General features: G+C 38.4%; 1 protein-coding gene across 2 annotated transcripts in view; it reads left to right on the forward strand.

Annotated features, from left to right (window-relative positions):
• Nucleotides 1-14891, forward strand: part of ncanb (neurocan b) — a 125139-nt gene that overhangs the window by 97866 nt on the left and 12382 nt on the right. For both annotated transcript variants that reach the window (XM_017477320.3, XM_017477319.3), the window contains exons 10-11: nt 3340-3453; nt 14335-14493. In XM_017477320.3, the coding sequence (XP_017332809.1) occupies nt 3340-3453; nt 14335-14493 (273 nt within the window). The remainder of the gene's footprint in view (nt 1-3339; nt 3454-14334; nt 14494-14891) is intronic.

Genomic DNA, 14891 nt, shown 5'->3' on the forward strand with positions numbered 1-14891 from the left:
CATTATCTATAGGTTGCATTTGAAAATGTGTTGAATGACTACATCAAAGCTGTTAATGCAAACAAAGGAGAGAGCTGTAGTACTATGAGGGAGCTGTAGCATGCATCAGCAGCATGCTGTTTAAGCATTAAATTAAAATCCAAACCTTGTGAAGGCTCTAAATGCCACAGAGCAAATCCTGTTGTATGTGTGATCATATACATTATATCCACTGAAAAGTGAAAATTACATATATATTTACATATATACGTATAGCGCTTTTAACAATAAACATTGTCACGAAGCAGTTTCACAGAAATCACAGATGTAGATTAGTTCCCTAATGATAAAAACAAGAAACAGTGGCAAGGAAAAAGAAAATCTCGAGACAACATGAGGAAGAAGCTTTGAGAGGAACCACTCTCAATGGGAATGTTTCCTTTTCTGGTTGACAACAGATAGTGTGTTTATAATCATCCCTTTGTGTTTCTAGTAATGTTACAACCAGATTGTTTGTTGGCATAGGATCTTATACCAATGACTGTGGACTGTGCGGTCTATTATTAATTCATTTTATTTCCCTTACAACTCAGGTCTGAAGTAAAAAAATAGGTGTATTATTGTTTTTGGCATTGGGAAATAAGAAGCAAATAAAACACCACCATAATACACAAATGTACTTCGATAAAATTACAGGCGTTTATTGGCATTACAAAATGCTCTCTGGTGTAGTTCCTGTCAGTGTGATACTCAGAATCATGTTGGTAAGATCATACATCGTAGTCTCAAATACATTGAGCATAACAGAATTACATACAGTAGAATATGTGTTTGAGGTTGTATTCTCTGAATTCCATCACACTTCATCTCAAATAAACTTTTCTGTTTAATGTGCCTACACTGCTGAACCCTATCTGGCCATGTGGCATAAAAGCATGTTAACATTATGAATGGTGATGTGGAGATGGCTTATATGAGGATGTGATGGAGGAATGGAAGATGGCCTTTTTTCTGTGCATGGTTTTCTCTGATTAGATAGAGAATGCATGTAGATTGGCTGCATAATCTCTTTTCCATGATCTATGGATTGTCTATCTAGGCATGCTACACCTGCCCTGCATCAAATCAGCTGGCTCTTTGACTCTGAGCTATCTCCTGCTGCTGCATTGTGTCATTATGGGGGAGTTCTGCTTTCATCCTTGCACATTCGTCTTAACTGTAAAACGTTCATTGTACAAGCAGTATGAGGATTCATTCTCCAGGCAAAAGAGGAAGAGATAATCCAGTGGGTTTTCACCTTTGGCTTTACCTCGCAGCCAATGAGATATCCCTTCAGATGCCGTGTAGACTAATGGCTCTCGTACACCATCTGTGCTGTAATTGATTTTTCTCTCCGGTCTACAGTCAGTAAGAAAAGTGTAGTTACAGGCAAGCAGACCTTTTGAACTTTGGTGTGTGCGTGTGTGTGTGTGTGTGTGTGTGTGTCCACGCAAGGATAGATAATTATGGCTTTTTTTTTTTTACCTTTACATAATCGAACATGAATACACCATTCAGAATGTAAAGCTAGCATTCTCAATGGATGCATAAAGAGTTTTTTTTTATTATTATTAAATATTGTCATAAAGGTTCACAAGGTATTTGGTGGAAAATAGTGGTGTATATCAGGACTGTGATGTTGTGAGATGCAACAACAGATTTGTTCAAGCGAGAACCTTTTACTTTTATGTGGACATGAAGCTTGGGAGACAAAGAAAGGCCACATTTATTAACCTGATACAGTTACATCATCCTTAGAAACTGCTTGGTTCAGGTTGTTGTGTTTTAAATTAGGCTAATAGTTTGTTTGTATTTTGTGAAATGGACAGAAATTGGTTAGAAAATATCATGGGCATGTACAATGAGTAGGATTTTAAAAAAATAAATAAATAAATAAATAAAATAAACAGTCCTGTCTCTGAGACCAATTATGAACTGGAGTGATGGAGCTGAAGTCAGAGCCATAATTCACACACCATGCTGATGGTGCTGACATTTTACCTCTGGGTTTTTTACAGTGTTTCCAGGGTTGTAGTTGTGTGTTCATATTTAATTTAAAAAATAATAAAACCCTTCATGTTTAGGCCATTCCCACTGGGTTTATTTCCGAATACAGGTACCAATATTTGAAGCACTAAAGAGATATGGATTGTGTTAAACCGCTACTTTGTGGGGACGTGTGCCTGGTATCCAGGAAGAAAACTCCTCTATCTTCTTTATTGATTACTTGATTGATTTTTTACAAAAACTGCAGCTTTTATTTAAAAAAAAAAAAAGAGAGAGAGAGAGACAGAATGTTTCCTTTGGGTTACTGAAGTTAAAGTTAGATATGGATTTAGTATTAATTTTCTGCATTAAGACCATGACATTAATAATAACGTCAGTCGAAGTTCCTCTATAGAATAGTGTGCATACACTTTGTGTTTTAGTGTGTGTATGTCAGTGTTTAAAAAGCATTTAATTCATTAGATGCTCACTATAATTAAACAATTAGACATTGTGGGGTCATTTACATATCACTTTTTTTTTTAAAAAAGCCTTAAAACCAGGTAGCATTTATTTAAAAACACTAAGAGGGGTAAAAGATTTTCGTTTGCACAGTGAGGTTAAGGTTAGGGTAATCATTAGTGGGTATTTACCTATAGTAATAGTTTTGTGTAAAAGATTACCCATGTGGTGTGGTCAGCTAACTTTTAAATATATATTTATTTGTATCTGATTAGCTACTGAATTATAATAAATGGTATTTATCATATGTCCTACTGATTTTCAAAAAATCTAAATGCTTTGATATCACTCATTGCTGCTTTGTTGATGTACAGCTTTTTGACATAATTAAGTGTAAATGAGAGATAGCTTAAACTCTGCTGTAATAAGGTACTCATTTGTTATCATATGTAATCAGTGGCATATTATAGGCTCGGCTTTATGCCGTTGTTCCAGACACTAAATGAACATCAACTTAAAATGGTCATTTCAATGGCAATTACAGCCAGAGCAAAGCAATAAGCCTTGATAATGCAATGCTTAATGTAAAGTGTTCCAGGCAATCATGGATGTAAGTCATGGTTTGAAGAAAATTAGCAAGACTCTGGAAAATGTCCCTGTATTTGAGTGGCTGACTTCTTCCTTTGCCCACAGATATCGTACATTTTTAGAATGTATTTCTGAATAAAGCTCTTTACTCTTTAATAGTGTTTATGTTAAAAACATCCAAAAGTCAAAAACTGTGTGTGGCTGTGCAGTCTGTCGCTAATAGGATTCTTTTATCCAGTCCATTCTCATGAACCGTTGCTGTCTTTGTTTTCATTTCTTTGTCAGATATTGATGAATGTCAGTCAAATCCATGTCAGAATGGAGGCACCTGCATTGATGAGGTCAACTCTTTTGTATGCCTGTGTCTACCCAGCTACGGAGGAGCCACATGTGAAAAAGGTAGTTGAATAGCACTCTCACTCCCACACAAAGACACAAGTGAACACACATGGAGACTGGCTTTAACTGATACTGTATGTACTGCATAGAAAATCTGCCACAATTCTGCTGCTAATTGATTGTAATGCTTGACACGTGTTAGAGTTGTTATTCTCTTAGCAAGTTATTAAAAGTGTCTGTGTGTGTGTGTGTGTGTGTGTGTGTGTGTGTGTGTGTGTGTGTGTGTGTAAAAACTTTCAAACTTGCTAACACCTGGAAAAATGGGCGAGCTAAGCATTAGTGTTATGTGTGTGTGTGTGTGTGTGTGTTTGTGTGTTCGTGTGTGTCTGTGTGTGTGTGCCTTTAGTTATTCTATTTTAGTTCTCGTAATTCTGACCTTATATTAGTGCTAGACAACCGTTACTTTACATTTACCTCATAAACAGAAGACACTCAGGTCTACACTCATATTTTATGCTCATATTGTAATTTAAATGTTTTTTAATCATCTTATTTTTTATTTTTTCTATTTTTTCATTTTTCATTCATCTTTAAAGGCATACATACACTATATGGCCAAATGTATGTGGACAGCTGATCACCATAACCATATGTGCCCATTCCAAAACCATAGGCATTAACATGGAGTTAGTCTCACTGTGCAATTTTAACAGCCTCCACACGTCTGGGAAGGGATTTCACTAGATTTTGGAATATGGCCGTGGGGATTTGCCCATTCAGCCACAAGAGCATGTGGGATCAGGATACAGTCAGTTTTCCAGTTCATTCCAAAGGTGTTTACTGGGGCCCTCATATAAGTGTGATGGTTATGTGTCCACATACTTTTGGCCGCAGAGTGTATTTCCTGTACATCATTCATTTGTTTCACATAGGTACCCCCCGATCTAAAATTCTTATAATTTTCAAAAAATAAAGTAAGAAAGTAAGTAAAAATAAAAGTAGGAAACCCTGCTTTGTAATTTGTAGTACATTATTGTAGTGCATTATTTAAGAAACAAACGAAATATTAAAACATAACAAATGGATCTTTTAATTGATCACATGGATATTAATATTAAAATGTTTTGGCAGTTTTATATTCTTCTTGGTTTGCTAATGTCAGTTTTACACCTCAGGAAATGTCTTTAAGATCCAAACTTGTCATGTGCAAAAACCACATTTAAATATTGTTTCCTCTCTGTACTTTGCATGTGATGTCATTATGCTTTATTCTTTGTAAACCACCTCCAGCACACCCACTAACTACACATGCAGTTTATCACCGTCACTTGCAAAATACATGCCTTGTTTGGGAACTTAGTAAATCTGAAACTAAAAGAAAGATGAACAGTATTTGTTCTAATCCTTTTTGATTTGATTTTAATATTGTATTATTTATTTTATTTCAAAAGCACCTGTAAAATCATTTGATGTTTGTCTTTTTGAGCCAGTTTGTTCTGAGACCTGTCAGAAGGCTGTCTGAATGGTTGCAGCTTTGCTGAAATAAATATGTTGCTGTAGGTTCAGTTGGTGTATAAATAAATACTGTACAACTCTCTGCAACCCTACAGTCAAACACAAAGCACTGAGGTGATCCTTTTTCTTTGGAGAGAGACGGTGAGAGAAAAGAAAGAGAGATCGAGATAATGGGTAGGAGAGAAGGGAAAGTGGTACAGTGGTCCATATGATCACTCCACTGGACGAAAACGCACCTTTCCTGTCCGGCCCCCGGTTCACACACTCAGGCAGGGAGTATAAAACACACAGATTAGAGAAGAAGGAACCCCTCCAATCCATATCACACACACTCACACAAACACTCTTTGTTTTTGGAAATTGTATAAGAAAGCAGCCTGCTGCGATAGAGTCTTCATGGTTGAGTTGGAGCAGCAGGACATTGTGGGGGCGGTTATGTCCATTCTGCCTCCTTCATAAAGCAGCCTGATGAATTTTTAAAGACTGACATGCTGTAGAGGAGAAGCAGAAATCTGGATTATAACAGAAAATGTTAGTGGTACAATGTACCAGACTGAGATTGCTGTTCAGTATGCAAATGTATTCATTGTTGTCGTCCTATTAAAGCCTATTGCTTTATAGTATAGTAGTTCTCATGGATATTGTACGTATAAATGTGTGCAAAAATGATAATGATACTCTCATGTATCATTAATACATACATACAACATACTCTCATGAATATTTACAGACATTCAATGGTGCTAAGTGATTACAAATATTTTAATTTTGTTTGGACACATTTGAATTTGAGCTAGGGAGAAACAATTTGGTGTTGTTTCGTGTGCGATGTGCTAAATGTACAAACAGGCACCCCCATTTGATTGGAATAATCAAAGAGATGCCATGTTTCCATGTCAGGTTAATTTATTTGCTCCCTCGGTCTTTCATGTAATATGGCATAAAGCTTGCCTGCTCTCTTCCAAATGGCATTGGTCTTTTGTAGCACGCCTCCCTCAGCAAGACCTTCCAGTTTCCATGGAGACCAGAGTTTCCCATTGCCAAACTTGACAAGTGACCATGATGCTTCAGAGGCCAGCTAACTCCAGTCTGGCTCTCAGCACATGCGAGATAATGTTACGTTAATTACAGTCTTTTGGGAACCATATTGTGCTCTTGGATCTATAAATACAATTGCTCACAGGAGAAATGCACTGTGGAACAATGAGATGATAAATTTAAAACACACTCTAAATCGGGAGTTTGTTTCTATTTATTCATTGTGTTAAATAGGGGTGAGTTTGAAGGTGTCCTTTAGTGAATAAACATAACTTGTCGTAGTACTTGCGGGAAAACCCTGAAGGATTTTTGGTGGATTTTTTGGCTGTGCTTTATTCCCCCCTTCCTTTTGCTTACTGCAGCAAAGGAACTTATGGAGCACCTCAAAGCATACCTGGCAAATTCTGCCCGCCTGGAATGCGTGATAAACTCTTATTAGCTTGACTGTTCAATAACTGAAATAAATTACCAAAGGAAAGTGCAGGGAAATACAAACGCATAATTTTGTGTGCTCCTAGTGGTATAAGTCACTTTCAAACACAATTAAATAGCAATAGGAGCAGAACACCTATAGAAGTTAATTAATCCCAAGACTGTTGGATGAATATTATTTATTTCTCAAAAACATATTTCATGCTATCGTTAATGTTCTCTCTCTCTCTCTCTCTCTCTCTCTCTCTCTCTCTCTCTCTCTCTCTCAATACAATGCATAAATATTAATTTCATGGAGAGAAAGCGAGAGATGAACTTGAGTAAAGGTATGAAATCCCTGGTGTGCTGTTATGTGAGTCTGATAAGTTATTAATGCAGCTTCTGGCATACTGAACCACCATTTCACTATGTGTACACTGTGCTACTGAATGCTGACTGCCACTCGAACAAGGATATTTTTTGAGGTATTTGAGGTACTGTTTAAAGCATTAGGATAAACAGTATATAGAGAAATTTCTGTGTGTGTGTGTGTGTGTGTGTCTGTGTGTGTGTGTGCATACACACACGCACACACTGAAACTTCCCTATTTACTTCTCTCTCTCTCTCTCTCTCTCTCTCTCTCTCTCTCTACATATACATATATAATATAGAGAAGAGATAATATATTAATATTATAATATTATCTCTCTCTCTCTCTCTCTATATATATATATATATATATATATATAGAGAGAGAGAGAGAGAGAGATAAACTCAGCTAAAAAAGAAACATCCTCTCACATTCAACTGCTTTTATTTCCAGCAAATTTCTTAACATGTGTAAATATTAGTATTAACATAAAAATATTCAACAACTGAGACATAAACTGAACAGGTTTCACAGACATTTGATGAAAAGAAGTGGAATAATGAGTCCCTGAGCAAAGTGGGGGTCAATATTAAAAGTAACAGTCAGTATGTGGTGTGTCCTCCAGCTGCTTTAAGTACCACAGTACATCTCATCCTCATGGATGCACCAGATTGGTCAGTTCTTGCTGTGAGATGTTACTCCACTCTTCCACCAAGACATTTACAAGTTCTCCATCACGTCTGGAGGGACACACATGATTACATGTAATTTCCCACTGCAAGGATGATCAGCTGTCCTTCCTGTCTCCCTGTAGCACTGTCTTAGGCGTCTTACATTACAGACATTGCAGTTTATTGCTCTGGACACATCTGCAGTCCTCATGCCTCCCTGCAGTCCCTGCCAGGACTATGGCATGTTCACGCAGGTGAGCAGGAACCCTAGACATCTTTCCTCTGGTGTTTTTCAGAGTCAGTAGTACGGTCTCTTTAGTGTCCTAAGTTATTGTAACTGTGACCTTAATTACCTACCGCCTGTAAACTGTTCGTGTCTTAAGGACTGTTCCACAGGTGCATGTGCAATAATTGTTTAAGGTTCACTGAACAAGCATGAAAAACATTATTTAAACCCTTTCCAATAAAGATCTGTAAAGCTTATTTGGATTTTACAAAATTATCTTTAAAATACAGTCTCCTGAAAAAGGGACATCTATATTTCTCCTGAGTGTGTGTGTGTTTGTGTGTAGAACAGCAGAAAAAAAATTGGTCTTCTGCTGTTCTAGGTCATCCACCTCAAGAATCAATGTGGTGTGCATTCTGAGAAGCTTTTCTGATCACCATGGTTGTCAGGGCTCTGCAGTGCGACCATTTCAGTAGCATTTGCAACTGAAAAGTACTTTGTGTGACTGTGAAAACATATATAGGCGCACCGGTGCGACCTGTTCGGAGTTGTATAATATAATAAGATTAAAAACTACAGGAAGTCCAAAATGCATCTACACCGCACAGTGGTTACTTACGCACTGCTTTTCATCACCTCAGTCAACCGAACAAGTCTGTAAATACTGCAAAGAAGCCATTATGATAACATCATCTGCATCCCTCAACTTGCGATCTCACAAACGGCGAACTTTTATTGATCACGCAGAATGACCTGAACCTGCGACTGTGACATGCTCGTGTAGCTACAGCGGCATCAGGCACCAGTAAATTAATAATAATGTTAACGCTACAAGGCTGTGTGTAATTCAGACTTCTTTATTAAATAATTCCTCACCAATCATAATGAAGAGTAGCAACTGTTCAGTCTGCAAACATAGAGTACCCTGCTGCTCTCCTTCACTCCCTTCACCAACTCTAATAGACAGCGCATTCACTTCATTTAAGCTCACGGGCACAAGTGCTCCTAAATAAATTGTTACCGTAGAGCCCTGGTTGTAAAGAGTGTTTTTTAAGTTACTGTAGCCTTCCTACCAGCTTGAACCAGACTGGCCATTCTCATCTGACCTGTCTAATCAACAAGCTGTTTCTGCTGGCAGAACTGCTGCTCATTGGATGTTGTTTGTTTTTCGCAGCATTCTGTGTAAATGTTTAAGACTGTTGTAAGTGCAGCTGTTGTTTGATGGGATCATTAACTTAAACTCTTGACCTGTATCTACATGATTTTATGCACTGTGCTGTCACATGATTGGCTGATTGGGTAATTTCATGAATGAGAAGGTGTACATGTGTTCCTAATAAAGTGGTTGGTGAGTTGTATCGGCACAATACACATTACTAAATAAAGTTAATATGCACAAAAGTGCAAAATATACACTAAAGCCATAATAATAAATGCACAGGATCGTGCATGCTAAGTGAACAGGACAACAAAATAATATTTGGATAAATAATGTGGCATGTTTGTTGACTTTAGGCTTAAGGATGTCAGTACTGCGGTTAAGTGCATTTGCAGGCTGTTTGTTGACATACCACTCAGCCAGTGCGTATGCTTGAATATTAAATAGCGTGATACACACTCCGGGGCAAAAAAGAATTGGCCAAGCCCAAAATTGCAATTGCAAAAGGAAATTAGCAAGAATTAATCAAATAGATAAAGTATGTTACAATATTGTTACATCACTGTGATTGCTTCATGAACTTGTAGTCATATCAAATGCCTTCAAGGGACTGTCATTAATGAAATTTTCGGCTTCACGTGCTGGATGACATCATCCCACACATTGTCTTTGTGCATTTGTGTAAAGGGCAGCTGATTGACTGGCAGATTGGAAGGAGCAGGACTGAGATGGAGACCCAGATATGCAAATAATTGAGATAGACGGTTCCACTGGGATCCTGTATCAGAAAGTACTGGTGCGAGCAAATTAATTTCAGCCACCTGAGCCCTTAGACATCATTCACACTAATGAAAATTTCTTAACTGTAATAACACATATCACGTAGAGGAATTCCCAAGTAGAGCAGGGTGGACTATAGGGCCTATTTGTGCCACTGAACAATCAATTCATCAATAGACAAATCAACTGACAAGCCACACTTTTTCATACACACACACACTTTCATTTTTTGATGTACATACTAGTCTGTTTTTCTCAGTGATCACCACTCAGTGTGAGAAAGCAGAAATCTTTGAGTAACAACAGCTTCACTTTAAAAATCGGTGAAATTATCGGCTTGGTTCAGGTCCCGCGTCCTGGGACGGAGGGCAAAGCGATAATAGAAAGAGGAGTAGATTAAATGGACTGAATTAAATGATCACTTGGTTAACGCCTTATCAAAAAAGAAATTTCAAGTGTGTTAAATGCTTTTTAATGTCTCGTAGATCGATTAATTGTTTTGTACTTCAGTTCATTTCTTCTTTATCAGTTGATGAGTTTTTTTTCATCAATGTGTATGTGACAACTGATTATTAAGTAGCGCAAATTCCCATAGTGGATTCAGGAATTTGGCAGGTAATGGTTTATGATTTCTGAGCTTCACCTTGTCCCTGAACATTTTACTTGTCCATTGTTTACAAGACAATTTTTAAACTCTTCCCCCGTAAATAGGACTAGAACTATTTACATTTGCATAGTTGTAATGTTGCACTAGAGTCTTGCTTCCTGCCCATATGCTGAAGTGTAATCTTTGCCAAGTTCACTGAGGGAAGAAGAGCACATCTTGTGCTTACTTAATCAAGGGGTAGGCTCATCACTCACAGATGCTTTCTGTTGGTGGGTTTTGGGGGTTAGTGCTATTGAGTGTTTAGTGAGTGCTGAGAGTGTTTAGTGAGTGCTGAGAGTGTTTAGTGAGTGCAGAGAGTGTTTAGTGAGTGCTGAGAGTGTTTAGTGAGTGCAGAGAGTGTTTAGTGAGTGCAGAGAGTGTTTAGTGAGTGCAGAGAGTGTTTAGTGAGTGCTGAGAGTGTTTAGTGAGTGCAGAGAGTGTTTAGTGAGTGCTGAGAGTGTTTAGTGAGTGCAGAGAGTGTTTAGTGAGTGCTGAGAGTGTTTAGTGAGTGCTGAGAGTGTTTAGTGAGTGCAGAGAGTGTTTAGTGAGTGCAGAGAGTGTTTAGTGAGTGCTGAGAGTGTTTAGTGAGTGCAGAGAGTGTTTAGTGAGTGCAGAGAGTGTTTAGTGAGTGCAGAGAGTGTTTAGTGAGTGCTGAGAGTTTAAGACCGGACACATGTGGCAGAGCAGCCTTCTTAGACCAGTGACATCAGTGGCATGAGCATTCCAACTACTGGCTGATTCCTCAGGTAGCAACACACACAAACATACACACACACACACACACACACACACACCTATGACAAATCAGGTCGGAAAAATAAATACAGCCTATAAATCAGTAACATGTAGAACCACATTTAGCAACAATAACTTGAAGTAAACATTATCTATAGGAGTTTATCAGTCTCTCACATCGTTTTGGAGACATTTTGGCCCACTCTTCTTTATAACATTGCTGTTTGAGGGAATTCGTTTATGCATAGCTCTCTTAAGATCTCACCACAGCATCTCAGTGAGGCTGAGGTCTGGACTTCCAACACTTTTCACACAGTAAGCTGGTAACTAAAGCAGACCTCCAGGTCCACAATTTTATAAATATGTTGACTTGCATCCACCTTGCTAAGTCCTTTAAATTGAGACTGCTAATTCAACAACAACCTTCCACAGATGTTAGACAAGAACATGAGCTCATATCTTCTTCACTGTCTTTTCCATGTGCTGTTTCTATATAAACTCCCGCTCTTCTCCCATGTTTCCCCCTCTCCTTCTCTCTCTTCTAGCTCTGATGTCTCCATTGCTCTTACACAGTAAATGGTCTCAGGCACTCCATACTCTCTGTTCATAACAGTTTTTCTTAATGTACCTGGCACAAGTTTTCTTCACCATGTCTATTTACAGAGAGCTGAGAGAATCCACACACATTAGTAGATCATACAGACTGGAGCGCCTTCCCTGTTCCCTTTTATCCCCAACACATATGCTAATGATGTGTTTTTGTTTATCTTGGCATGCAACAAAAAACATGTTCAGAGAGCTGGCAAAGCTGACTGTCTCACTTACAAATGGCAGCGAGCCACCCGTCTCCACAGAGTGCCATCAACAGACAAGCCCTTAAAATCACCCCCTCCTCCCCCTTGCTAAATCTTTTATCATCACGGGTCCTGAACACTAAAGCACTAAAATATCACCTTGTGATGGAGATAAATGACCCAATCACTCACTTGGAAGCATTTCCCCATTTTATTTTTAACTGCTGCTCATTCAGGTGGATGAATATTAATCACGAAATAGAGTAACCAGTCAGCAGGGGCACTGATATTTGTTTTTAATTGGGGTGAGTCTTTAATCCTTTGAATAATGACAACAAAGCACAAGCAAATTCTCAGATCTCAGAATCTGTTTTGAGCGCTCTTCCACAGTGCATGTATTATTAATGATATGTATGACAAAAGAAAATGGAGAAGGCGAGAAGTCATTTATTTGCCAATAACATGTGCTCTCCAGCGATAAATTCCACATGTCTTTGGGACAAAGCCTGGCAGATAGGGAGGAAAAAGTGGACCACTCACCACTCCCACCCTCACTGACTCACACTGTATGCCTAGAGTAGCTTGAAGAGACTCCTGCATCTGTATTCTTCCTGCTACTGGAGATAACAGGTTGGGCTCCACTGAAGCCATCTGATTTGGACATGCTCCCAGTGGACAATAATATATCAACTGCTGTGCAGTCAGACTGTGTCTGAGAGAGGGATGCTTGTGTAACACAAAAGTTTTTTAATTTCATAACCACCCAACTCTTAATGCAAGAGACAAGACTGTCTCGCTTTTTGTTATTGTGGTTAATAGGCTTCTGATGAGCAAGGCCATACTGTCTTGTCTCTTAGTCATTACGCTACAGTTATTGACAGGTTTTAAGAATTAGGTAGGAAAGGGTGAATTTGGGGGCTTCCACATGTGCAACACTTATTTTATTTTATTCGAACCTAGGTGTGTTTCGTTTAGCCAGGTGAGAACACAGCAAACAACCCAGCTGCAGGAAGTGATCTGAACTGCTGTGTATTTTGCGAACAGCATGTTGTTGTTTTGTTCAGCCTGGGCACAGCGCTAACATGCTACAGATATATGATGCATTCTGGATATCCTGGCCAAAGGACACACAATAAATGCTGGACACGTTTTACAAAGTGTTTGAAACTTTTCTGTGTTTTGTTGATTTCTGTGATTTCTACAGTAGGTATATGGTTTGCTTGCCAAAGGTTCGCTTTTTCTGTTGCATTATTTCTGACCCCTGAATGAGAGTGTTTTTAGCTTCAAATCATATGTGTGGAAATGAAAGTATACACCTAGTAGGTGTTTACCACCTTGTTACTTGGAAAAAGTATCCATTTCTGAGGTATTTAAATATGCCCTCTATTAATTATGTAATTATATTGCAATTATTTTGCACAGTCCAAAAAACCCCTAAAATTCTTATTGCAGTTTAACTAGATCTCTGCTACTATGGACTTTAATTATATTTCTACTTTTTTTATGTTAATTCCATTTTTTACATTTCATAATTTTGCATTATAAATATGCAGAATCATTTTTATTATAACTATGCAGAATCATTTTTATTATAACTGTGCAGAATGCATTTTTGTTCTTTGTCTGTTGTACTTCATGGTAGTGAGAAGAGAAAGTGAAGGTAGGAACCATTAAGCAGAACTTCTGCAACACTACTGAGCACTTTAGTGAAGTAGAACAAAGGCAGCTTACCCTCCATGTCATGTCCACGTTGTATAAAAGTTCTTCGGAAGTGATCAAATATGTGATGAATGAGAACTAATACTGCAGAGAAAATTACATCAGCCTGTCTTTTTCACCTTTTTACTTTACAGTACTCTGGCTCATAACACCTTCCTCTCAGCCTGGGCTTCTACAGGCATGCATGCTAATCACAGCCCATACGGCCCAATTTGCACTGGCCAATTTGCAGGTGTCGCTTTAGGTTTGCTGGAAGAAAGCGGTGTGCAGTGCTACGAGGCTCCTGAAATGATCTGTCCAGGGTGTTGAAACAGGCTTGCATATAAAACCTGCACACTCCACTCACACACAGACATACAGTATGTATTAGTATACATTCATGCTCTCACACATGAATGCACACACAAACACGCACATAAACACAAAAGTGTGCAGATTATGCCTCCTCTTCTGCACAGATGCTCAAAGCCCTTGAGGGTTGGAGAGAGTCTGCTCAGATGCTCAGACAAGGATGTGACAGGGCTTAATTAACCATTGAGCACAGTAATGGAAGACATTTCTCTGCATTGCTTTCTTTTGTGCTAATGCTAAGCTGTTCACTCATAAAGTGCACAGACACGGATTAGAGCACCAGAACATAAACGCCAAGAAGAGGAAATGAAACAGTTAGACGTGTCTCTTTAGTGCTGTTGATTGACACATTTGTGTGTGTGTGTGTGTGTGTGTGTGTGTGTGCATGGGAGTGTGAATAGGAAAAGAATAGAAGGTGGCTTTAGCTTTTCAGTGGCACTAACTGAACTCTTTCTCCTCTCTCTCTCTCTATCTCTCTCTCTCTATCCTCTCTCTGTCTCTCTCTCACCTTCACTCTTCCTGCAGATACTGAAGGTTGTGATCATAACTGGAGGAAGTTCCACGGTCATTGTTACAGATACTTCATTCACCGACTCAATTGGGAAGATGCAGAGAAAGATTGCAGAGAACACAATGGCCACCTGGCTAGCATTCACAACAGAGAAGAGCAGGACTTCATCAACAGTTAGTCACTCAATTCATTTAACAAACTGTGTAATGCGTTTGCAGGACATCCAATGAGCACTTTATACATGTTTTAGAAAAGTGTTAACATGTCTAGTGCTGCCCTTCTACAATGATTAAAATTAGCTCAAATACTGTACATTAAGACCAATTGGCTGTTCGTGGGTGATTATAGCTGGCAAATCAGTTCTGTGACTTAAGTTCAAATGATATGTCAATATTTATATGAAGTGAAAGTTGGTGTAACTGGTGCTTAAGTTGACACAGATCTGGGCAAAGAAATAAAAAAGGACATAAAAGGCAAGAGTTGTGCTAAATTGTACAGTCTAGACCTGCAGTTAAAACAGTATTTGACTTATATGTCTTTAAAAAACATGACTAACACAAAATTCAGAGTT

Source organism: Ictalurus punctatus, chromosome 10 (genome assembly GCF_001660625.3).
Source record: "Ictalurus punctatus breed USDA103 chromosome 10, Coco_2.0, whole genome shotgun sequence".
In the NCBI taxonomy this organism is placed as follows: domain Eukaryota; kingdom Metazoa; phylum Chordata; class Actinopteri; order Siluriformes; family Ictaluridae; genus Ictalurus; species Ictalurus punctatus.